Below are 26083 nucleotides of genomic sequence, written 5' to 3'. Positions count from 1 at the left end.
TCTTTCTTTATACATACATACTAGTTACGAGTATACTATCTCTTTATCAACCAGTCTATATATTAGCAGCAGACACAGTACAGTGCGGTAGTTCACGGCTGTGGCTACCTCTGTGTCGGCACTCCGCAGCCCGTCCATAATTGTATATACCAGTGACCTAACCGTGGTTTTTTTTTCTTTCTTTATACATACATACTAGTTACGAGTATACTATCTCTTTATCAACCAGTCTATATATTAGCAGCAGACACAGTACAGTGCGGTAGTTCACGGCTGTGGCTACCTCTGTGTCGGCACTCGGCAGCCCGTCCATAATTGTATATACCAGTGACCTAACCGTGGTTTTTTTTTCTTTCTTTATACATACATACTAGTTACGAGTATACTATCTCTTTATCAACCAGTCTATATATTAGCAGCAGACACAGTACAGTGCGGTAGTTCACGGCTGTGGCTACCTCTGTGTCGGCACTCGGCAGCCCGTCCATAATTGTATATACCAGTGACCTAACCGTGGTTTTTTTTTCTTTCTTTATACATACATACTAGTTACGAGTATACTATCTCTTTATCAACCAGTCTATATATTAGCAGCAGACACAGTACAGTGCGGTAGTTCACGGCTGTGGCTACCTCTGTGTCGGCACTCGGCAGCCCGTCCATAATTGTATACTAGTATCCAATCCATCCATCTGCATTGTTTACCTGAGGTGCCTTTTAGTTGTGCCTATTAAAATATGGAGAACAAAAATGTTGAGGTTCCAAAATTAGGGAAAGATCAAGATCCACTTCCACCTCGTGCTGAAGCTGCTGCCACTAGTCATGGCCGAGACGATGAAATGCCAGCAACGTCGTCTGCCAAGGCCGATGCCCAATGTCATAGTACAGAGCATGTCAAATCCAAAACACCAAATATCAGTAAAAAGCCTCTTTTTTTCTTTGCGTCATGTGCTGTTTGGGGAGGGTTTTTTGGAAGGGACATCCTGCGTGACACTGCAGTGCCACTCCTAGATGGGCCCGGTGTTTGTGTCGGCCACTAGGGTCGCTTATCTTACTCACACAGCGACCTCGGTGCAAATTTTAGGACTAAAAATAATATTGTGAGGTGTGAGGTATTCAGAATAGACTGAAAATGAGTGTAAATTATGGTTTTTGAGGTTAATAATACTTTGGGATCAAAATGACCCCCAAATTCTATGATTTAAGCTGTTTTTTAGTGTTTTTGGAAAAAAACACCCGAATCCAAAACACACCCGAATCCGACAAAAATAATTCGGTGAGGTTTTGCCAAAACGCGTTCGAACACAAAACACGGCCGCGGAACCGAACCCAAAACCAAAACACAAAACCCGAAAAATTTCAGGCGCTCATCTCTACTTCCCTGTCAAACTTTTGCCTTGTGGCCTACAATATCATACCTCCCAACTGTCCCGATTTTCGTGGGACAGTCCAGTTTTTTGGGGACTGTCCCGCTGTCCCACTCGCGGGCCGCAGTGTCACGCGGTGTTGGGGGGTTGGGCAGTTAGGAGGCTCCTGCACTCACTGCTCTGCTTAGCAGAGCAGCTGTAAATAGACGCTGGGCGCATGCGCACAGTGTCTATTCAGTGCAGACAGTGGGAGAGAGGGCATGCTAGCAGCTCACAGAGCGCTGGGCATGCCCCCTCAGTGACGAAAATGGGGCGTGGCTCACGATAGTGTGTCCTCCCGCGAAGCCATGCCCCCTTTTCATAGGCCATGCCTCTTTTCGGGAACGCGCAGCTGCGCCGCACGTGTGTCCCTCTTCATAGGAGGACAAAGTTGGGAGGTATGCAATATACAGTATCTAGTTATGCACTGCACCTGGATCGGGTCATTGTAGTGTGGTTTACAGTGAACTGGAGGGCATTATAATATTACATAGTATGAAGTGTGGCACTGTAATTAGAGATGAGCGCCGGAAATTTTTCGGGTTTTGTGTTTTGGTTTTGGGTTCGGTTCCGCGGCCGTGTTTTGGGTTCGACCGCGTTTTGGCAAAACCTCACCGAATTTTTTTTGTCGGATTCGGGTGTGTTTTGGATTCGGGTGTTTTTTTCAAAAAACCCTAAAAAACAGCTTAAATCATAGAATTTGGGGGTAATTTTGATCCCAAAGTATTATTAACCTCAAAAAACATAATTTACACTCATTTTCAGCCTATTCTGAACACATCACACCTCACAATATTATTTTTAGTCCTAAAATTTGCACCGAGGTCGCTGTGTGAGTAAGATAAGCGACCCTAGTGGCCGACACAAACACCGGGCCCATCTAGGAGTGGCACTGCAGTGTCACGCAGGATGGCCCTTCCAAAAAACCCTCCCCAAACAGCACATGACGCAAAGAAAAAAAGAGGCGCAATGAGGTAGCTGACTGTGTGAGTAAGATTAGCGACCCTAGTGGCCGACACAAACACCGGGCACATCTAGGAGTGGCACTGCAGTGTCACGCAGGATGTCCCTTCCAAAAAACCCTCCCCAAACAGCACATGACGCAAAGAAAAAAAGAGGCGCAATGAGGTAGCTGACTGTGTGAGTAAGATTAGCGACCCTAGTGGCCGACACAAACACCGGGCCCATCTAGGAGTGGCACTGCAGTGTCACGCAGGATGTCCCTTCCAAAAAACCCTCCCCAATCAGCACATGATGCAAAGAAAAAGAAAAGAAAAAAGAGGTGCAAGATGGAATTATCCTTGGGCCCTCCCACCCACCCTTATGTTGTATAAACAAAACAGGACATGCACACTTTAACCAACCCATCATTTCAGTGACAGGGTCTGCCACACGACTGTGACTGATATGACGGGTTGGTTTGGACCCCCCCCAAAAAAGAAGCAATTAATCTCTCCTTGCACAAACTGGCTCTACAGAGGCAAGATGTCCACCTCATCTTCACCCTCCGATATATCACCGTGTACATCCCCCTCCTCACAGATTATCAATTCGTCCCCACTGGAATCCACCATCTCAGCTCCCTGTGTACTTTGTGGAGGCAATTGCTGCTGGTCAATGTCTCCGCGGAGGAATTGATTATAATTCATTTTAATGAACATCATCTTCTCCACATTTTCTGGATGTAACCTCGTACGCCGATTGCTGACAAGGTGAGCGGCGGCACTAAACACTCTTTCGGAGTACACACTTGTGGGAGGGCAACTTAGGTAGAATAAAGCCAGTTTGTGCAAGGGCCTCCAAATTGCCTCTTTTTCCTGCCAGTATAAGTACGGACTGTGTGACGTGCCTACTTGGATGCGGTCACTCATATAATCCTCCACCATTCTATCAATGTTGAGAGAATCATATGCAGTGACAGTAGACGACATGTCCGTAATCGTTGTCAGGTCCTTCAGTCCGGACCAGATGTCAGCATCAGCAGTCGCTCCAGACTGCCCTGCATCACCGCCAGCGGGTGGGCTCGGAATTCTGAGCCTTTTCCTCGCACCCCCAGTTGCGGGAGAATGTGAAGGAGGAGATGTTGACAGGTCGCGTTCCGCTTGACTTGACAATTTTGTCACCAGCAGGTCTTTCAACCCCAGCAGACCTGTGTCTGCCGGAAAGAGAGATCCAAGGTAGGCTTTAAATCTAGGATCGAGCACGGTGGCCAAAATGTAGTGCTCTGATTTCAACAGATTGACCACCCGTGAATCCTTGTTAAGCGAATTAAGGGCTGCATCCACAAGTCCCACATGCCTAGCGGAATCGCTCCGTGTTAGCTCCTTCTTCAATGCCTCCAGCTTCTTCTGCAAAAGCCTGATGAGGGGAATGACCTGACTCAGGCTGGCAGTGTCTGAACTGACTTCACGTGTGGCAAGTTCAAAGGGCATCAGAACCTTGCACAACGTTGAAATCATTCTCCACTGCACTTGAGACAGGTGCATTCCATCTCCTATATCGTGCTCAATTGTATAGGCTTGAATGGCCTTTTGCTGCTCCTCCAACCTCTGAAGCATATAGAGGGTTGAATTCCACCTCGTTACCACTTCTTGCTTCAGATGATGGCAGGGCAGGTTCAGTAGTTTTTGGTGGTGCTCCAGTCTTCTGTACGTGGTGCCTGTACGCCGAAAGTGTCCCGCAATTTTTCTGGCCACCGACAGCATCTCTTGCACGCCCCTGTCGTTTTTTAAAAAATTCTGCACCACCAAATTCAAGGTATGTGCAAAACATGGGACGTGCTGGAATTTGCCCATATTTAATGCACACACAATATTGCTGGCGTTGTCCGATGCCACAAATCCACAGGAGAGTCCAATTGGGGTAAGCCATTCCGCGATGATCTTCCTCAGTTGCCGTAAGAGGTTTTCAGCTGTGTGCATATTCTGGAAAGCGGTGATACAAAGCGTAGCCTGCCTAGGAAAGAGTTGGCGTTTGCGAGATGCTGCTACTGGTGCCGCCGCTGCTGTTCTTGCGGCGGGAGTCCATACATCTACCCAGTGGGCTGTCACAGTCATATAGTCCTGACCCTGCCCTGCTCCACTTGTCCACATGTCCGTGGTTAAGTGGACATTGGGTACAACTGCATTTTTTAGGACACTGGTGAGTCTTTTTCTGACGTCCGTGTACATTCTCGGTATCGCCTGCCTAGAGAAGTGGAACCTAGATGGTATTTGGTAACGGGGGCACACTGCCTCAATAAATTGTCTAGTTCCCTGTGAACTAACGGCGGATACCGGACGCACGTCTAACACCAACATAGTTGTCAAGGACTCAGTTATCCGCTTTGCAGTAGGATGACTGCTGTGATATTTCATCTTCCTCGCAAAGGACTGTTGAACAGTCAATTGCTTACTGGAAGTAGTACAAGTGGGCTTACGACTTCCCCTCTGGGATGACCATCGACTCCCAGCGGCAACAACAGCAGCGCCAGCAGCAGTAGGCGTTACACGCAAGGATGCATCGGAGGAATCCCAGGCAGGAAAGGACTCGTCAGACTTGCCAGTGACATGGCCTGCAGGACTATTGGCATTCCTGGGGAAGGAGGAAATTGACACTGAGGGAGTTGGTGGGGTGGTTTGCGTGAGCTTGGTTACAAGAGGAAGGGATTTACTGGTCAGTGGACTGCTTCCGCTGTCACCCAAAGTTTTTGAACTTGTCACTGACTTATTATGAATGCGCTGCAGGTGACGTATAAGGGAGGATGTTCCGAGGTGGTTAACGTCCTTACCCCTACTTATTACAGCTTGACAAAGGGAACACACGGCTTGACACCTGTTGTCCGCATTTCTGGTGAAATACCTCCACACCGAAGAGCTGATTTTTTTGGTATTTTCACCTGGCATGTCAACGGCCATATTCCTCCCACGGACAACAGGTGTCTCCCCGGGTGCCTGACTTAAACAAACCACCTCACCATCAGAATCCTCCTGGTCAATTTCCTCCCCAGCGCCAGCAACACCCATATCCTCCTCATCCTGGTGTACTTCAACACTGACATCTTCAATCTGACTATCAGGAACTGGACTGCGGGTGCTCCTTCCAGCACTTGCAGGGGGCATGCAAATAGTGGAAGGCGCATGCTCTTCACGTCCAGTGTTGGGAAGGTCAGGCATCGCAAACGACACAATTGGACTCTCCTTGTGGATTTGGGATTTCAAAGAACGCACAGTTCTTTGCGGTGCTTTTGCCAGCTTGAGTCTTTTCAGTTTTCTAGCGAGAGGCTGAGTGCTTCCATCCTCATGTGAAGCTGAACCACTAGCCATGAACATAGGCCAGGGCCTCAGCCGTTCCTTGCCACTCCGTGTGGTAAATGGCATATTGGCAAGTTTACGCTTCTCTTTCGACAATTTTATTTTAGGTTTTGGAGTCCTTTTTTTTCTGATATTTGGTGTTTTGGATTTGACATGCTCTGTACTATGACATTGGGCATCGGCCTTGGCAGACGACGTTGCTGGCATTTCATCGTCTCGGCCATGACTAGTGGCAGCAGCTTCAGCACGAGGTGGAAGTGGATCTTGATCTTTCCCTAATTTTGGAACCTCAACTTTTTTGTTCTCCATATTTTATAGGCAGAACTAAAAGGCACCTCAGGTAAACAATGGAGATGGATGGATTGGATACTAGTATACAATTATGGACGGACTGCCACGGTTAGGTGGTATAAAAAAACCACGGTTAGGTGGTATATATTATAATAATAATACAATTATGGATGGACGGACTGCCTGCCGACTGCCGACACAGAGGTAGCCACAGCCGTGAACTACCGCACTGTACACTGGTTGATAAAGAGATAGTAGTATACTCGTAACAACTAGTATGACACTATGACGACGGTATAAAGAATGGAAAAAAAACCACGGTTAGGTGGTATATATTATAATAATAATACAATTATGGATGGACGGACTGCCTGCCGACTGCCGACACAGAGGTAGCCACAGCCGTGAACTACCGCACTGTACACTGGTTGATAAAGAGATAGTAGTATACTCGTAACAACTAGTATGACACTATGACGACGGTATAAAGAATGAAAAAAAAACCACGGTTAGGTGGTATATATTATAATAATAATACAATTATGGATGGACGGACTGCCTGCCGACTGCCGACACAGAGGTAGCCACAGCCGTGAACTACCGCACTGTACACTGGTTGATAAAGAGATAGTAGTATACTCGTAACAATTAGGATGACACTATGACGGTATAAAGAATGAAAAAAAAACCACGGTTAGGTGGTAGGTATATAATAATAAATAATACAATTCTGGTCGGACGGACTGCCTGCCGTGTGCCGACACAGAGGTAGCCACAGCCGTGAACTACCGCACTGTACACTGGTTGATAAAGAGATAGTAGTATACTCGTAACAATTAGGATGACACTATGACGGTATAAAGAATGAAAAAAAAAACCACGGTTAGGTGGTAGGTATATAATAATAAATAATACAATTCTGGTCGGACGGACTGCCTGCCGTGTGCCGACACAGAGGTAGCCACAGCCGTGAACTACCGCACTGTACACTGGTTGATAAAGAGATAGTAGTATACTCGTAACAATTAGGATGACACTATGACGGTATAAAGAATGAAAAAAAAAACCACGGTTAGGTGGTAGGTATATAATAATAAATAATACAATTCTGGTCGGACGGACTGCCTGCCGTGTGCCGACACAGAGGTAGCCACAGCCGTGAACTACCGCACTGTACACTGGTTGATAAAGAGATAGTAGTATACTCGTAACAATTAGGATGACACTATGACGGTATAAAGAATGAAAAAAAAAACCACGGTTAGGTGGTAGGTATATAATAATAAATAATACAATTCTGGTCGGACGGACTGCCTGCCGTGTGCCGACACAGAGGTAGCCACAGCCGTGAACTACCGCACTGTACACTGGTTGATAAAGAGATAGTAGTATACTCGTAACAATTAGGATGACACTATGACGGTATAAAGAATGAAAAAAAAAACCACGGTTAGGTGGTAGGTATATAATAATAAATAATACAATTCTGGTCGGACGGACTGCCTGCCGTGTGCCGACACAGAGGTAGCCACAGCCGTGAACTACCGCACTGTACACTGGTTGATAAAGAGATAGTAGTATACTCGTAACAATTAGGATGACACTATGACGGTATAAAGAATGAAAAAAAAACCACGGTTAGGTGGTAGGTATATAATAATAAATAATACAATTCTGGTCGGACGGACTGCCTGCCGTGTGCCGACACAGAGGTAGCCACAGCCGTGAACTACCGCACTGTACACTGGTTGATAAAGAGATAGTAGTATACTCGTAACAATTAGGATGACACTATGACGGTATAAAGAATGAAAAAAAAACCACGGTTAGGTGGTAGGTATATAATAATAAATAATACAATTCTGGTCGGATGGACTGCCTGCCGTGTGCCGACACAGAGGTAGCCACAGCCGTGAACTACCGCACTGTACACTGGTTGATAAAGAGATAGTAGTATACTCGTAACAATTAGGATGACACTATGACGGTATAAAGAATGAAAAAAAAAACCACGGTTAGGTGGTAGGTATATAATAATAAATAATACAATTCTGGTCGGACGGACTGCCTGCCGTGTGCCGACACAGAGGTAGCCACAGCCGTGAACTACCGCACTGTACACTGGTTGATAAAGAGATAGTAGTATACTCGTAACAATTAGGATGACACTATGACGGTATAAAGAATGAAAAAAAAAACCACGGTTAGGTGGTAGGTATATAATAATAAATAATACAATTCTGGTCGGACGGACTGCCTGCCGTGTGCCGACACAGAGGTAGCCACAGCCGTGAACTACCGCACTGTACACTGGTTGATAAAGAGATAGTAGTATACTCGTAACAATTAGGATGACACTATGACGGTATAAAGAATGAAAAAAAAACCACGGTTAGGTGGTAGGTATATAATAATAAATAATACAATTCTGGTCGGACGGACTGCCTGCCGTGTGCCGACACAGAGGTAGCCACAGCCGTGAACTACCGCACTGTACTGTGTCTGCTGCTAATATAGACTGGTTGATATTTAAAGAGATATTAGTAGTATACAACAATACTATACTGGTGGTCAGGCACTGGTCACCACTCCTGCAGCAAAAGTGTGCACTGTTAATTAATATAATTGTACTCCTGGCTCCTGCTAACAACCTGCAGTGCTCCCCAGTCTCCCCCACAATTAATTATAAGCTTTTAATTTATACATTGATGACTGTGCAGCACACTGGGCTGAGCTGAGTGCACACAGACTGAGTCACACTGTGTGACTGACTGTGCTGTGTATCGTTTTTTTTTTCAGGCAGAGAACGGATATAGCAGAGAGAAGTGAACGGATATATTATATTAAATAAAAGTTAACTAGCAACTGCACTGGTCACTGACTGTGGTAAACTAACTCTGTCTGCGACTCTGCACAATCTCTCTCTCTCTATCTAATCTATCTCTATTCTAATGGAGAGGACGCCAGACACGTCCTCTCCCTATCAATCTCAATGCACGAGTGAAAATGGCGGCGACGCGCGGCTCCTTATATAGAATCCGAGTCTCGCGATAGAATCCGAGCCTCGCGAGAATCCGACAGCGTCATGATGACGTTCGGGCGCGCTCGGGTTAACCGAGCAAGGCGGGAAGATCCGAGTCGCTCGGACCCGTGAAAAAAAACCATGAAGTTCGGGCGGGTTCGGATTCCGAGGAACCGAACCCGCTCATCTCTAACTGTAATGTGGCACAATATGAATTGGAGGCAGTGGCAAATGCATAATGGGTGCCCACATGTACACACAAGAGGGCCCACATGTACTCACTACACCCATTTTTTCAATAACTACACCTCCGGAGTCCTGTGTCAGCAGCAACATCACTGCACAAATCACGCCCACAAAGTTCTGGCTATTCTCCTGCACCCCATTGTTAATCTAGGCCTGTGCTATGCAGTTGCACCTATGTTGCTTCTCCTGGTAGTTTGGCTCCACCTGCTCACAAAATGAAGCCAATTTTCAATTTATTCTGGTACCTTCTTAAAAAACATTTTTGCCCCTGGCTGTAACAACTACCCTGCTAACACTTTAAAAGGGCTGCAACTAGAAAAAAACAAAATGGAAATGCAATAGATAGCAGTTGACAGAAAGATGTATAGCAGCACACAGTCCCAGGCAATGGATGGAAAAGCAGATACTATTCTGGGATGCATAAAAAAACGGGTGGCATTTGATATGCTGGCTGTTGGGATTCCGGCGCTCAGTATACCGGCGCCGGAATCCCGACAGCCGGCATACCGACAACTATTCTCCCTCTTGGGGGGTACATGAACCCCTGGAGGGAGAATAAATAGCGTGTCGCGCTTAGCGCGCCACCGTACCCGCAGCATGGTGAGTGCAGCAAGCCCGTAAGAGGCTCTTTTTCGCTTGCCCCACTGCCGGCATTCCGGTTGTTGGGATCCCGGCGCCGGTATGCTGGGCACCGGGATCTCAACAGCCGGCAATTCATACTACACCCATAAAAAACAAAAAGGTTATAGTGTATACTTGAAATATAACATAGACATGTCATATACTGTACATAAGTCACTAATTGTGCCACAACTAGTGACTTATGCTAGTGACTTCTGTATAAGACTGTAAGAAGGACAAAGGTTTATTTTAGAGATGAGCGGTTCGGAATCTGTGGAATCCAAACCGCTCCGAACACCAGGGATCCTAGTCCACCCAAGCATAGCGCAATTCACAGCAGCATGCAGCGCGCCCCCTATATACACAGTCATTATACTGCACAGACACTAATGAGACTGGATACAGCACAATACAGCAGAGTATAGTGCAGTATACAGCATCGTGCGTTTCTGTGAAATGGCACTGAGCCCCAGCCGTCGGTTGTCCCAGTACAGCGACAAGTGATATGTGTGCTGACGGCCTATTACGTACTTTATGACCTATGCGCTGTTGACGTCAAATGTAGGAGGTGGTCTTAATAATGTGACTTGACTGTGTGTGTGTATATATATATCATGTGGGAAGGCCTTATATCCCTGTTTGAAGAATATTGGGGGGTGGGGGAGGTGGGGGTGGAGTGTCCACAAATGCTTTTTTTAGACACAGGCCACCAAAGTTATGGGTCTGGCCACACACTTGCCATTGACAATGCTGGAATACATAATGTTATTATTGGTACACACATACGATTCTGGCTCTTTTTCACCAACAGTGACACTGCACAGGAAATCAAGAAGTCATAGTTGCAAACTGATAACAGTGAGTTTCAGCAGTGTCTTCCTGGAACACCTTTGTGAAACAGAAATGCAACACAAGCTTATCTGCAATAACAAAAAACATCACAGTATAGAGAATAACATTTCAGACTGAACACCTTTATTTATTATTAATATTTATTTATGTATCGCTATCATCTTCCGTTGCTCTTTACTACTAGGTAGTGGTACACATTAATAAATTGAGACTGAGTGATAACAGACAGAAAGTTAAGAGGGCCCAGCTTGCAAGCTTACAATGAATAAAAGAATAGGACTTTAGTATATGAGGTCAAGTGTTACATACTGCATATTCATCAAGCCTCAATGCGACAGTATAAAGTGCTTGTATTAAAAGGTGAGCTTGAATGGCAGAGCTGGCAGATAACCGAGGAAATGGAAGATAATAAACAATTAAGTGGACAGGGGAAAAAAAAGAAAATAATTAATTATATATATATATATATATATATATATATATATATATATATATATATATACATAAATGAAAAGAAAGAAAGAAAGATAAGAAGCCTTACATTTGTAACCTTGTGATTATAATATATTAAAAGGAATACTTTGATACACATTTAAAAGGATCTTGGAGAGTGCATATTTTTTGGAAACTATATATATATATATATATATATATACAGTGGGGATTGAAAGTTTGGGCACCCCAGGCAAAAATTCATTTTGATGAGCAAAAAGAAGCCAAGGAAAGATGGAAAAATCTTCAAAAGGCATCAAATTACAGATTAGACATTCTTATAACATGTCAAAAAAAGTTTGATTTTATTTCCATCATTTACACTATCAAAAGAAAAGAAAACAAAAAATGGCGTCTGCAAAAGTTTGGGCACCCTGCAGAGTTATTACCTTGTACTGCATCCTTTGGACAGCTGAGACCTGGCAGTGAAATGGATTGTTCTCAATCATCATCTGGAAAGACCAGGTGATGTCAATCTCAAAGGTTTTAAAAGCCCAGACTCATCTGACCTTGCTCCAACAATCAGCACTATGGGTTCCTCTAAGCAGTTGTGTAGAACACTGAAACTGAGAATAGTTGATGCTCACAAAGCAGGAGAAGGCTATAAGAAGATAGCAAAGCGTTATCAGATGCCCATATCCTCTGTTCGGAATGTAATTAAGAAATGACAGTCATCAGGAACAGTGGAAGTTAAAGCAAGATCTGGAAGACCAAGAAAAATATCAGACAGAACAGCTCGCAGGATTGTGAGAAAAGCAAGTCAAAATCCACGTTTGACTGCACGATCCCTCCAGGAAGATCTGGCAGACACTGGAGTTGTGGTACACTATTCCACTATAAAGAGATACTTGTACAAATATGGGCCAGTATTTACTAAAAATTCGAGTTTGTCCGATTTGTGTTTTTTTTTCTAAGTCCCAATCCGGGAATTCACTAAACACCAATCTCGGCAGTGTTTGGACTATTCGTAATGGTTTGAATGACAACGTTCAGAAATACGAATGAATAGACCATCGGTCAAACGCGGCTGTTATTTCATAGAATACGGGCATTCACTATTCATTCGTATTTGGGTGTTAGTTACTGAGTGCTCAATTGCGGGTCTGTTTTTTTTTCGTTTCTTTAAAAAAAGCAGCAATAAAATAGACCTGCTTTTTCCAGTCGAGTTTGGATAACCATGCACGGATCAGTGAGATCTGTGCATGGTTATCTATGGGAAAGGGTCTGTTTAGTGTAAAATCTGAAAGAAAAATTGCGTGGGGTCCCCCTCCTAAGCATAACCAGCCTCGGGCTCTTTGAGCCGGTCCTGGTTGAAAATATATGGGGGGAAAAATGACAGGGGTTCCCCCATATTTAAACAACCAGCACCGGGCTCTGCGCCTGGTCCTGGTTCCAAAAAGCGTAGGGGTCCGCCGTATTTTTGAAACCAGCACCGGGCTCCACTAGCCAGGTACATAATGCCACAGCCGGGGGACACTTTTATAGTGGTCCTTGCGGCCCTGGCATTACATACCCAACTATTCACCCCTGGCCGGGGTACCCTGGAGGAGTGGGAACCCCTTAAATCAAGGGGTCCCCCCCTCCAGCCACCCAAGGGTCAGGGGTGAAGCCCGAGGCTGTCCCCCCCCATCCAAGGGCGGCGGATGGGGGGCTGATAGCCTTGTTTTCAAAATGTGAATATTGTTTTTAGTAGCAGTACTACAAGTCCCAGCAAGCCTCCCCCGCAAGCTGGTACTTGGAGAACCACACGTACCAGCATGCGGTGGTAAACCGGGCCCGCTGGTACCTGTAGTACTACTACTAAAAAAATACCCCAATAAAAACAGGACACACACACTGTGACAGTACAACTTTATTACATACATGCACACCAACATACACACATACTTACCTATGTTCCCACGAGGCTCGGTCCTCTTCTCCATGTAGAATCCTAGGGGTACCTGTGGAAAAATTATACTCACATAATCCAGTGTACAGTCTGTTCTTTGTATAATCGACGCACTTGGCAAAATAATAAAACGGAAACCCGACCACGCACTGAAAGGGGCCCCATGTTTACACATGGGACCCCTTTCCCCGACTGCCAGGACCCCCCCTGACTCCTGTCAAAGAGGGTCCCTTCAGCCAATCAGGGAGCGCCACGTCGTGGCACTCTCCTGATTGGCTGTGTGCTCCTGTAGTGTCTGTCAGGCAGCACACGGCACAGATACAATGTTGCGCCTATGCGCTCCATTGTAGCCAATGGTGGGAACTTTGCGGTCAGTGGTGAGGTTACTTTCGGTCAACCGCTGACTGCAAAGTTCCCACCATTGGCTACAATGGAGCGCATAGGCGCAACATTGTATCTGTGCCGTGTGCTGCCTGACAGACACTACAGGAGCACACAGCCAATCAGGAGAGTGCCATGACGTGGCGCTCCCTGATTGGCTGAAGGGACCCTCTTTGACACGAGTCAGGGGGGGTCCTGGCAGTCGGGGAAAGGGGTCCCATGTGTAAACATGGGGCCCCTTTCAGTGCGTGGTTGGGTTTCCGTTTTATTATTTTGCCAAGTACGTGGATTATACAAAGAACAGAAGGTACACTGGATTATGTGAGTATAATTTTTTCCACAGGTACTCGTAGGATTCTACTTGGAGAAGAGGACCGAGCCTCGTGGGAACATAGGTAAGTATGTGTGTATGTTGGTGTGCATGTATGTAATAAAGTTGTACTGTCACGGTGTGTATCCTGTTTTTATTGGGGTATTTTTTTAGTAGTAGTACTACAGGTAGCAGCGGGCCAGGTTTTCCACCGCATGCTGGTACTTGTGGTTCTCCAAGTACCAGCTTGCAGGGGAGGCTTGCTGGGACTTGTAGTACTGCTACTAAAAACAATATTCACATTTTGAAAACAAGGCTATCAGCCCCCCATCCGCCGCCCTTGGATGGGGGGGACAGCCTCGGGCTTCACCCCTGGCCCTTGGGTGGCTGGAGGGGGGGACCACTTGATTTAAGGGGTTCCCACTCCTCCAGGGTACCCCGGCCAGGGGTGACTAGTTGGGTATGTAATGCCAGGGCCGCAGGGACCACTATAAAGGGGCCCCCGGCAATGGCATTATGTACCTGGCTAGTGGAGCCCGGTGCTGGTTTCAAAAATACGGGGGACCCCTACGCTTTTTGTCCCCCGTATTTTTGGAACCAGGACCAGGCGCAGAGCCCGGTGCTGGTTGTTGAAATATGGGGGAACCCCTGTCATTTCCCCCCCCCATATTTTGTCAACCAGGACCGGCTCAAAGAGCCCGAGGCTGGTTATGCTTAGGAGGGGGGACCCCACGCAATTTTTTCTAACTTTTTTAAGACTTTAATGAACTTTTTAAGGTACACAATGAAGCCCTGCACGGATCTCACAGATCCGGCCGGGATTCCTTGTGTTTTGTCAGGCAGTGTTTTACTCATCACTCCCGTAAAACACTGCCTGATATTACGAATCACATCGACATCGGAAAAAACGAATGTGCAAAACTCGGCAGCTTAGTGAATGACCGTATCAGGATTCAAAAAGTTGCAGTAAAATGCAACCGATACCATTCGAGATCAAACACTCTTCAAAACGGCAAAAACACGAATATTAGTAAATAAACCCCATGGTCTTCATGGAAGAGTCATCAGAAGAAAACCTCTTCTACGTCCTCACCACAAAAATCAGCGTTTGAAGTTTGCAAATGAACATATAGACAAGCCTGATGCATTTTGGAATAAAGTTCTATGGACCGATGAGGTTAAAATAGAACTTTTTGGCCGGAATGAGCAAAGGTACGTTTGGAGAAGGAAGGGCACAGAAGTTAATGAAAATAACCTCTGTCCAACTGTTAAGCATGGGGGTGGATCAATCATGCTTTGGGGTTGTATTGCAGCCAGTGGCACAGGGAACATTTCACGAGTAGAAGGAAGAATGGATTCAATAAGATTCCAGCAAATTTTGGACGCTAACTTGATGCCATCTGTGAAAAAGCTGAAGTTAAAGAGAGGCTGGCTTCTACAAATGGATAATGATCCTAAACACACCTCAAAATCCACGGTGGATTACATCAAGAGGCGTAAACTGAAGGTTTTGCCATGGCCTTCACAATCTCCTGACCTCAACATAATTGAAAATCTATGGATAGACCTTATAAGAGCAGTGCGTCACAGACAGCCCAGGAATCTCAAAGAACTGGAAGACTTTTGTAAGGAAGAATGGGCGAAGATACCTCAAACAAGAATTGAAAGACTCTTGGCTGGCTACAAAAAGCGTTTACAAGCTGTGATACTTGCCAAAGGGGACAGTACAAGATATTAACTCTGCAGGGTGCCCAAACTTTTGCAGACGCCATTTTTTGTTTTCTGTTCTTTTGAAAGTGTAAATGATGGAAATAAAATCAAACTTTTTTTTGACATGTTATAAGAATGTCTAATCTGTAATTTGATGCCTTTTGGAGATTTTTCCATCTTTCCTTGGCTTCTTTTTGCACTTAAAAATGAATTTTTGCCTGGGGTGCCCAAACTTTCAATCCCCACTGTATATATATATATATATAACTAATATTCAAGAAACATATTAATGTATAAAAAATAATATATTAAAGCTTGTAATAAATAAGGAAATGTGGATAAAAAATGTGTTATAATAGTGAATTAGCATACAGCCTATATCAGGCTTGTTATCTTCTCAGCAGTGACATCTAGAGTGTGGGACTAGTAGTGGAGCGTACATGCCAGCCAAGATGGCTGCCTCACCTTTCAGCAACAGAAAAAGCAGTTATCTTATTTATCACTTGTTTCAAATATACCTATTGGGTTAAAGAGCAGCAATAGGTTATAGCAATAACAATTATAGCGATTACAATCCAAGATGGTGCCGCAGATGGCTACCTCGGAGCTATGCAGCTCAGCCAAAATACCTGTCTCCCATTGTTTTCCCTGCCCTTGTCTACCCCACCGGTGACCAAATACAGCAGGGAAACCCTCCTAAATTGGAGCGCTCTTGCGGTGCTTACCCCACTTTCGGGCCCGTTGACGGGCGGATCAGCGGCTCGTGCAGCCCTTGCTGCCATGTGTGGCCGGGATGCAGACATCGTAGATGCCGAAGTGGACGACCGAGCGGCCACGGCCCCCCGCAGCCCGTGTGGCGACAGGCAGGCAGATCGGCAGCCTCGGAAAGAGAATGACAGAAGCCCTTGTGTCGGCCCTAGAAGAAGGACCTGGGCTCAGAGGAGAAGCTGTTGCGCAGGTGCCTTAGTGAGGTGGTGGCGGCGAGGGCACTGGTCTGCACTTCCCGCGATCCTGCTCTCAAATGTGCACTCACTGAACTGTCCCTCCTTCTGGGCAGTGCAGGGTCAGGCATTACGGGGTTGTCCATCCCCTGCTTTAGGGATACGTGGCTGGACGACCGTATTGCGGACAACCCGATATCTCTGCCGGGCTTTGGTCTCTTCATGGCCGATCGCTCCAAGGTTCTCTCAGGAAAAACAAATGGTGGTGGCATCTGCTTCTACATCAACGACAGATGGTGCACCAATGTCACTATCCTAGGCAAATCATGTAGCTCTCACCAGGAGATGCTATGTATCAACTGCAACCCCTTCTATTCCCCCGAGAATTTGCCTCAATTGTCCCTGTGGGAGTGTACATCCCCCCCCCCCTCACCTGTGCGAACGAAGCCATGCACCACCTGGCCATATGCATATCTGACATTAAAAAAAACACCCAGACTCCATGCTTATAGTGCTGGGCGACATCAACAGAACTAACCTGAGCAAGGAGCTACCTAAGTACAAACAACACGGCATGTGTTCCACTAGGGAAGGGCGCTCCCATGACCACTGCTACACTACCCTCAAGTCTGCCTTCCGGTCTATCCCGCACTCTGCCTATCTGACCACTGCCTCGTCCACCTGCTTCCTACCTATACACAGAAGCTGAGAGCGGTTAAGCCTGTCGTCAAGACTGTTAAGATATTGGACCAATGAGGCTAAGATTAAGCTCCAGGCCTGCTTTGACTGCACAGAATGGGGGGTCTTTGAAGCCTCGGCAACTGACCTGAATTACCTGACAGAAGCTGTCACAACCTACATCAGCTACTGTGAGGACATGTGTGTACCTACCAAGACTTACCGCATTTACAACAACAAGAAGCCCTGGTTCAATGCCCAGCTCAGGCAACTTCGTCGGGCCAAAGAGGAGGCCTATAGCAGCGGTGACAGAGCACTATACAACCGAACTGGGAACTCTCTGACTAAAGAAATCAGGCTAACAAGCGGTTCTTGGACAAGCTGACAAACGATCTCTCCACCAATGACCCCGTATCTATATGGAAAGGAATGCAATCCATAACCAACTACAAGAAAACATCGAAGTCCACCACCATGCACCAAGACCTAGCAGATGAGCTGAGCCACTTTTATTGCAGGTTAGCAAAAGAAGTCCCCTGCCACCCAAACAATCACCTCTATCATGCCCCGAACACCGAAAGCCAACTCCAGGCACTGAAAGTCACCCAAGAAGAGGTGGAGGCATTGTTCAAAAGGGTCAAACCCAGGAAAGCTCTGGGTTTGGCCCTTTGGTCACCATCTGCCCTGAGAGCATGTGCGGGTCAGCTTGCCCCCATATTCACCAAGATCTTCAACAAATAGCTGGAGCTACAGAAAGTCCCTTCCTGCCTCAAAATTTCCAGTATCGTCTCGGTCCCCAAGAAACCCTCTATCATGAACCTGAACGACTACAGGACGATAGCACTGACGTCTGTGGTCATGAAAACGTTTGAGTGTCTGGTTTTGAATCACCTGAAAACTGTGACTGGCCCCCAACTAGACCCCCTACAGTTCGCCTATTGATTGAATCGGTGTGTCGAGGATGCAGTCAACCTGGGCCTGCACTACATTCTAAAGCACCTAGACATCCCCTGTACCTATGCGAGGGTCCTGTTTGTCGATTTCAGCTTGGCCTTCAATACAATCGTCCCCAGCATCCTCCACCCCAAATTACTTTGCATAGGTGTCCCAGGAGCTACCTGTTCCTGGATAGTAGACTTCCTGACTGATAGGACACAGGTGGGGGAATTCACGTCTCAAGTGCGGTCCATTAGTACATGGGCCCCTCAGGGCTGTGTCCTCTCACCCCTGCTCTTCTCCCTGTACACAAACGACTGCAACTCAGAGGTGCAATCAGTAAAGATCATCAAATTCGCAGACGACACCACCGTCATCGGCCTCATCAAGGAGGGGACGAATTGACCTATAGACAAAAGGTAGACCGGTTGGCCCAGTGGTGCAGCCACAGCAACCTTGAGCTCAACCACCTCAAAACTGTCTACATGATAGTGGACTTCAGGAAGAAGTCAGCTAGTGCACCTCCGCTAATGATTGCTGACAGTGTGGTATCACTAGTGGACTCTTTAAAGTTCCTAGGAACCACAATCTACCGGGACCTTAAATGGGGGTCCAACGCTGACACCACTGTCAGGAAAGTGCAGCAGAGGTTGTTTTTCCTCAGGCAACTAAGAAAGTTCAACACAGGGACGTGCAGTCAGGGGAGGTAGTGCCTCCCCTGTCATTAATGACTAAAATAATTAAAAGAAGATACTTATAACACATATTCTGTGTCATAAGTATCTTCTTTAGCCGTTATATTATTTTAATTATTTTTATTGTGTCCAAAATAGTATTTAATGTGTTTCGGAGGCACCGCTCTTGGTGCCTCCTACTGTTGGTGTGAATGGGCCGGAAGCAGGGGGTGGGGCCAAGCATCAGGCTGTAAAAGCCCATTAAAAAAAGCCCTGTAAGTGGCACCTGCTGGAAGTGCCTCTAAGACAGGAGCATGCTTACAGCCCATATGAAAGCACGCCCCTGTCACTGAGTTTGATGTGATTGGACAGTGGGCTGGGCGGGGGAGTGGCTACCCGTCCCCAAACCACCTTGCTTCCCGAAGCCGGCTACCGCGAGCGCCTCTCCCTCCCCTCCCGTCGAGCTTACACTAATGACAGGCGATAGTTCCCCCCTTCTGCCACGAGTGTTAGCCACCCCCACCCACCCGAGCTTACACACATGGCGGCCGATAGTTTCCGCGCCGGCCCGCACTGAACTGGAGTATACAGCGGCGGGATTACGCGTCATATGCAGGGCTGCAGCGGAGATCCTCCCTCCCCCCCAGGGCTGCCCACCGCCGACTGTCACACAGTGACAACCGCGGTCAGGGGAATGTCTGTAGGTTGCAGCTAGTGCAGCCTATACTGCAAGCATTGGCTGGCACAGCTGGTGCGGAGGTGCGGAGGTGTGGCGCCCCCCCCCACAAACCGATCACCCCCGCAAACTGATCCCCCCCTCGCAAACCGATCGCAGGCCGCATCCACCCTTGTGTCTCAGCCACGCTGGACTGTGCAGGGGAAGAGATGGGTGTGAGCTGCCGGAGGAGCAGGACACATCACTTTCACTCTGGCTGTCCAGGCGTATGACCAGTGTGAGCTGTAAAGAGGTGAGATCCTTCATTTTATTCTAACTTATACAGTACTTGCCGAGTCCCCACCACTACTCCCATCCTGCCCACTTCTTCCCACCACTAATCCCATCCTGCCCACTTCTTCCCACCACTACTCCCATCCTGCCCACTTCTTCCCACCACTACTCCCATCCTGCCCACTTCTTCCCACCACTAATCCCATCCTGCTCACTTCTTCCCACCACTACTCCCATCCTACCACCCCTTCTATTACTTCCTGCTTGCCCCCTACTCTGCACAGGATTCAGTAAAGTTCCTGATGAAAAGTCGATATACTGACACTGGAATCCTGAAGGACACCACAAGCCCGGTGTCAAAATACTGACAGCCGGATTCCCGAATGCCCTTTTAGTGGGACTCGCCGGCGTCCTGCCGCAGGGGGAATCAGGTTTAGGCATGAGAAGGGGGGGTTAGGCATAGGGTGCGGGGACGGGAAGGCTAGGGTTAGGTACCGGGGATGGAGGGTTTGGTTTAGGTAGCGGGGAAGGGAGGATTAGGGTTAGGCACCACCAGGAGAGTTAGGTTTAGGCACCCACAAGAGAGGGTTAGGGTAGGTGGCATGGGATGGTTAGGGTACTTTACAGGGACCTGTCAGCATCCCATCAGTCAGTAAATCATACTAAACCCCTCTGCACTACTATTACTCCCATCCTGTCCCCCTGCTTCCCACTACTATTCCCAGCCTGCCCCCTGCTCTCCACCACGACTACTCCCATCCTACCCCCTGCTCTCTCTACCATCTCCTGATATTTCTAATTTCTCCCCTCTCCCCATATTTCTCCTCTCTCTTTTCTATACATTTTTAAAAATGTACAATATATTAGCATCCTGCTCTTTACATGTTTGATGAGCAGGCAGGCTGCGGGCATTGGCAGCGGAATCGGACTGAGATAGGGACCGGGCGGTTGATGGCGGTGATTTTGTAGGCCATTGGCGGAGGTGGCGGCAATACCGGCATTGGCTCAGCGGTGGTAGGAGTCATTGTCGGGACTCGGAGGACATTATGACTGCAGTGCCTCACCAGCCCCTGACCTCACCGCACGCCACTGGTTCAACATACCACAGAAGCTCCTGCTACTCTTCTACTCCGCGATTGTGGAGTCGGTACTATGCTCCTCGATACTGGTATGGTACGGCTCTGCCAGTGCAAGACTCCAAGAGGTGGTCAGAACTGCAGAGAAGATCACCGGAGCCGACCTTCCCTCAGTCCAGGACCTGTACCTGTCCAGAGCTAAAAAGCGGGCAACGGAGATAGTAAAGGACCAGCTACACCCCGGCCACAGCATGTTTAACTTGCTTCCTTCAGGCAGGCGTTACAGGTCCGTCCTCGCCGGGTCCACCAGAAGCTTCAAAAGTTTCTTTCCCCAAGCAGTTTGCCTACTGAACTCCTGAACATTGACTGACTAGACGTACATGTAACTCACTTGTGCCCCTACGGTATACCTATCTGGGTGACTTTACTTGCCCCCACCCCCCCACCTCCCCCCATCTGCTTATCTGTTACCTACTTGGCTGTTGTATAGCAAACCAAAGACAAATTCCTAGTATGCACCAGTATACTTGGCCAATAAAGCTGATTCTGATTCTGATTCTGATGAACCAAACAGCAAGAGATACAGTATATTAATTTCTACTGAACACCTCTCTAACATTGGATTGAGTATGGGATACCGGTAGTGAGGATGGCCAACCGCATCCCCAAACATCAATTTTGCTGCTTTATAGTTTAAAGCAATACCTGCATTGAAAGCAGGGCCGGATCTAGGGGGGGGGGGGGGGGGGGGGGCGAAAGGGGCGACACCCCCCTAACACAGTCATAGCCACGCCCACTTTTGAGCAGAAGAGAGCTCTCAGGGGAGAGCATGAGGCAGAACGATGTGCTGCAGCTTATACCACAGCAGCACAGAGGAGCCAGGAGAGCAAGGGTTACAGAGCATTTGCCCCTCACTTGCTGGTGTGTGGGTACTAGGGCTAATAAATACAATTACCCCATAGCACAGTCACAGGTACATAGAACAATCACAAAGCTTTATCTCAGTCTCACTCAAAAAGTTCAGTCAGAATTGAGAGAGGAGGAGTTAGGATTGCAGATGGGAGGAGTTGGGACTGTAGAGGGAGGAGTCAAGATTAAACAGTAAACCGCCCCCCCCCCCCTAAAGAAAAGTCTAGATCCGTCCCTGATTGAAAGCTTCTCTTGCAAGACTAAGGACTACATGATATGAAGTGTTTCAACAATGCAGATGAATGTCAAAACTACTGGCAACTTGGCCTGCTCCATTGCAGTAATTGACTCTGAATAGGTCATTCAAAAAAGCAGGGGTGAATATAGGCCCTCATTCCGAGTTGTTCGCTCGGTATTTTTCATCGCATCGCAGTGAAAATCCGCTTAGTACGCATGCGCAATGTTCGCACTGCGACTGCGCCAAGTAACTTTACTATGAAGAAAGTATTTTTACTCACGGCTTTTTCTTCGCTCCGGCGATCGTAATGTGATTGACAGGAAATGGGTGTTACTGGGCGGATACACGGCGTTTCAGGGGCGTGTGGCTGAAAACGCTACCGTTTCCGGAAAAAACGCAGGAGTGGCCGGGGAAACGGTGGGAGTGCCTGGGCGAACGCTGGGTGTGTTTGTGACGTCAACCAGGAACGACAAGCACTGAAATGATCGCACAGGCAGAGTAAGTCTGGAGCTACTCTGAAACTGCTAACTCGTTTGTAATCGCAATATTGCGCGTACGTCGGTCGCAATTTTAAGAAGCTAAGATTCACTCCCAGTAGGCGGCGGCTTAGCGTGTGTAACTCTGCTACATTCGCCTTGCGAGCGAACAACTCGGAATGAGGGCCATAGTCTTTCTGCTGCCTGACAAGGAACACTCTACAAAAACACACAAATATGAATTCCACCTACACTGTCATTTATCATACCATCAGACTGTCCTCAGACCTATATAATACCATTATAGATGTCTATATGTGTTTAGAAGTTGAGTGCACTAAACCCAGCAATTCATTAACTATTAATGCATCCTACAGCACCCGCGTCAAACATTTGTATAATCATGTCCAATTCTTCCAGATTTATTGCTATCAGTTATTTTGTTTTAAAAATATCAAACATAAACAAGACCTTATAAAGTTCAGAGCGCACAGAACAACTGTCTCTTCACACAAGTACATAAAGGATAAATGTGCTAAGTCTCTTACTGCTGTTGACATCTACCCCTCAGTGGCGTAAGTTCGCCCCAGTCGCCCGGAGGCATGATAAAATGCTGGTGCCCCCCCTATACATATAGGAATATATATATATATATATATATATATAATGAAGAAGTGGCACTCACGGGACTTGATTGATAAAAATAAGACTCAGGACACGGCGGTCTCAGATGAAAGATCTTTCAGCTGAGACCGCCGTGTCCTGAGACTTATTTTTATCAATCAAGTCCCGTGAGTGCCACTTCATTGATTTAGCTACAAGGTCCCACAGACCTGTTAGGAGGCACCTGGGCATTAACTGGAGGAGGAGAGAGTGCCGGCACTTTATATATATATATATATATATATATACACACACACACCATATGTAGATATCTGGTACTTGGGGTGAACAGTAGCAGCGTACTCACAATAGTACTTTCACAATAGTAGTATAGATACGGGATGCGGTCAAGATGCCGCCGGCCGGAATCCTGGCGGTCGAAATACCGACGCCGGAATCCCAACCGCCACAATCCCGACATATTCTCCCTTCGTGGATGTCCACGACAGCCATAGAGGGAGAATATAATAGTGTGCCGAGCGTAGCAAGGCACCGTGCCCGCAGCGTGGCGAGCGAAGCGAGCCCGCAAGGGGCTGCGTTCCGCTCGCCACCCCTGTCGGGATTGTGTGGTCGGGATTCCAACGTCGGTATTTCGACCGCCGGGATTCCGGCCGGCGGCATTTAGTACTGATCCCATAGATACACATACCTCTTTCACTTACACAAACCTCTTTCAATTAAACAGACACACACATGCCTCTTTCAATTACACACACACACACATGCATCTTTCACTTACACACACACGCCTTTCACTTACACACATGCATCTTTCACTTACACACACATGCATGTTTTTACTTACACACACTTACATGCCTCTCACGTAAACCCACACTCACATGCCTCTTTCACTTACACACATATGCATCTTTCAATTACACACACACAATTACACACACTCACACGCCTTTTTCAATTACACACACACACACAATTACACACACACATGCCTCTTTCACTTAAACAGACACACCCATGCCTCTTTCAATTACACACACACAATTACACACACACACACACACACACACACACACACACACACACACACACACACACACACACACCACGCCTCATTCAATTACACACACACACACTCACATGCCTTTCACTTACACACTCACATGCCTTTCACTTACATACACACACGCCTATTTCAATTACACACAAACACACAGTTACACACCCACAATTACACACACATGCCTCTTTCAATTAAACAGACACACACATGCCTCTTTCAACTACACACACAATTACACACACACACCACGCCTCATTTAATTACACACACAATTGCACACACACACACAATTACACACACACACCTCATTTAATTACACACACAATTACACACTAGTGATGAGCGCCTGAAATTTTTCGGGTTTTGTGTTTTGGTTTTGGGTTCGGTTCCGCGGCCGTGTTTTGGGTTCGACCGCGTTTTGGCAAAACCTCACCGAATTTTTTTTGTCGGATTCGGGTGTGTTTTGGATTCGGGTGTTTTTTTCAAAAACCCCTAAAAAACAGCTTAAATCATAGAATTTGGGGGTCATTTTGATCCCATATTATTATTAACCTCAAAAACCATAATTTCCACTCATTTTCAGTCTATTCTGAATACCTCACACCTCACAATATTATTTTTAGTCCTAAAATTTGCACCGAGGTCGCTGGATGACTAAGCTAAGCGACCCTAGTGGCCGACACAAACACCTGGCCCATCTAGGAGTGGCACTGCAGTGTCACGCAGGATGTCCCTTCCAAAAAACCCTCCCCAAACAGCACATGACGCAAAGAAAAAAAGAGGCGCAATGAGGTAGCTGTGTGAGTAAGATTAGCGACCCTAGTGGCCGACACAAACACCGGGCCCATTTAGGAGTGGCACTGCAGTGTCACGCAGGATGTCCCTTCCAAAAAACCCTCCCCAAACAGCACATGACGCAAAGAAAAAAAGAGGCGCAATGAGGTAGCTGTGTGAGTAAGATTAGCGACCCTAGTGGCCGACACAAACACCGGGCCCATCTAGGAGTGGCACTGCAGTGTCACGCAGGATGGCCCTTCCAAAAAACACTCCCCAAACAGCACATGACGCAAAGAAAAAAAGAGGCGCAATGAGGTAGCTGACTGTGTGAGTAAGATAAGCGACCCTAGTGGCCGACACAAACACCGGGCCCATTTAGGAGTGGCACTGCAGTGTCACGCAGGATGTCCCTTCCAAAAAACCCTCCCCAAACAGCACATGACGCAAAGAAAAAAAGAGGCGCAATGAGGTAGCTGTGTGAGTAAGATTAGCGACCGTAGTGGCCGACACAAACACCGGGCCCATTTAGGAGTGGCACTGCAGTGTCACGCAGGATGTCCCTTCCAAAAAACCCTCCCCAAACAGCACATGACGCAAAGCAAAAAAGAGGCGCAATGAGGTAGCTGTGTGAGTAAGATTAGCGACCCTAGTGGCCGACACAAACACCGGGCCCATCTAGGAGTGGCACTGCAGTGTCACGCAGGATGGCCCTTCCAAAAAACACTCCCCAAACAGCACATGACGCAAAGAAAAAAAGAGGCGCAATGAGGTAGCTGACTGTGTGAGTAAGATAAGCGACCCTAGTGGCCGACACAAACACCGGGCCCATTTAGGAGTGGCACTGCAGTGTCACGCAGGATGTCCCTTCCAAAAAACCCTCCCCAAACAGCACATGACGCAAAGAAAAAAAGAGGCGCAATGAGGTAGCTGTGTGAGTAAGATAAGCGACCGTAGTGGCCGACACAAACACCGGGCCCATTTAGGAGTGGCACTGCAGTGTCACGCAGGATGTCCCTTCCAAAAAACCCTCCCCAAACAGCACATGACGCAAAGAAAAAAAGAGGCGCAATGAGGTAGCTGTGTGAGTAAGATTAGCGACCCTAGTGGCCGACACAAACACCGGGCCCATCTAGGAGTGGCACTGCAGTGTCACGCAGGATGTCCCTTCCAAAAAACCCTCCCCAAACAGCACATGACGCAAAGAAAAAAAGAGGCGCAATGAGGTAGC

At 47.1% G+C, this 26083-nt stretch overlaps 1 protein-coding gene across 5 annotated transcripts in view; it reads right to left on the bottom strand.

Annotated features, from left to right (window-relative positions):
- The window catches only part of DLGAP1 (DLG associated protein 1), a 1173524-nt gene that overhangs the window by 517462 nt on the left and 629979 nt on the right, over positions 1–26083 (bottom strand). The window contains exon 1 of one of the 5 annotated variants that reach the window (XM_063923540.1): positions 11612–11663. The exons of the other annotated variants lie outside the window; for them this stretch is intronic. Within the exon in view, the coding sequence (XP_063779610.1) occupies positions 11612–11623 (12 nt within the window). The 5' untranslated portion in view covers positions 11624–11663. Of the gene's footprint in view, positions 1–11611; positions 11664–26083 lie in introns of those variants that run through there. 5 annotated transcript variants of the gene reach the window in all.

The sequence above is a fragment of the Pseudophryne corroboree genome, chromosome 5 (genome assembly GCF_028390025.1).
Source record: "Pseudophryne corroboree isolate aPseCor3 chromosome 5, aPseCor3.hap2, whole genome shotgun sequence".
In the NCBI taxonomy this organism is placed as follows: domain Eukaryota; kingdom Metazoa; phylum Chordata; class Amphibia; order Anura; family Myobatrachidae; genus Pseudophryne; species Pseudophryne corroboree.
The sequence above is the reverse complement of the archived record's forward strand: the minus strand, read 5'-3'. Positions and strand labels throughout refer to the sequence as shown.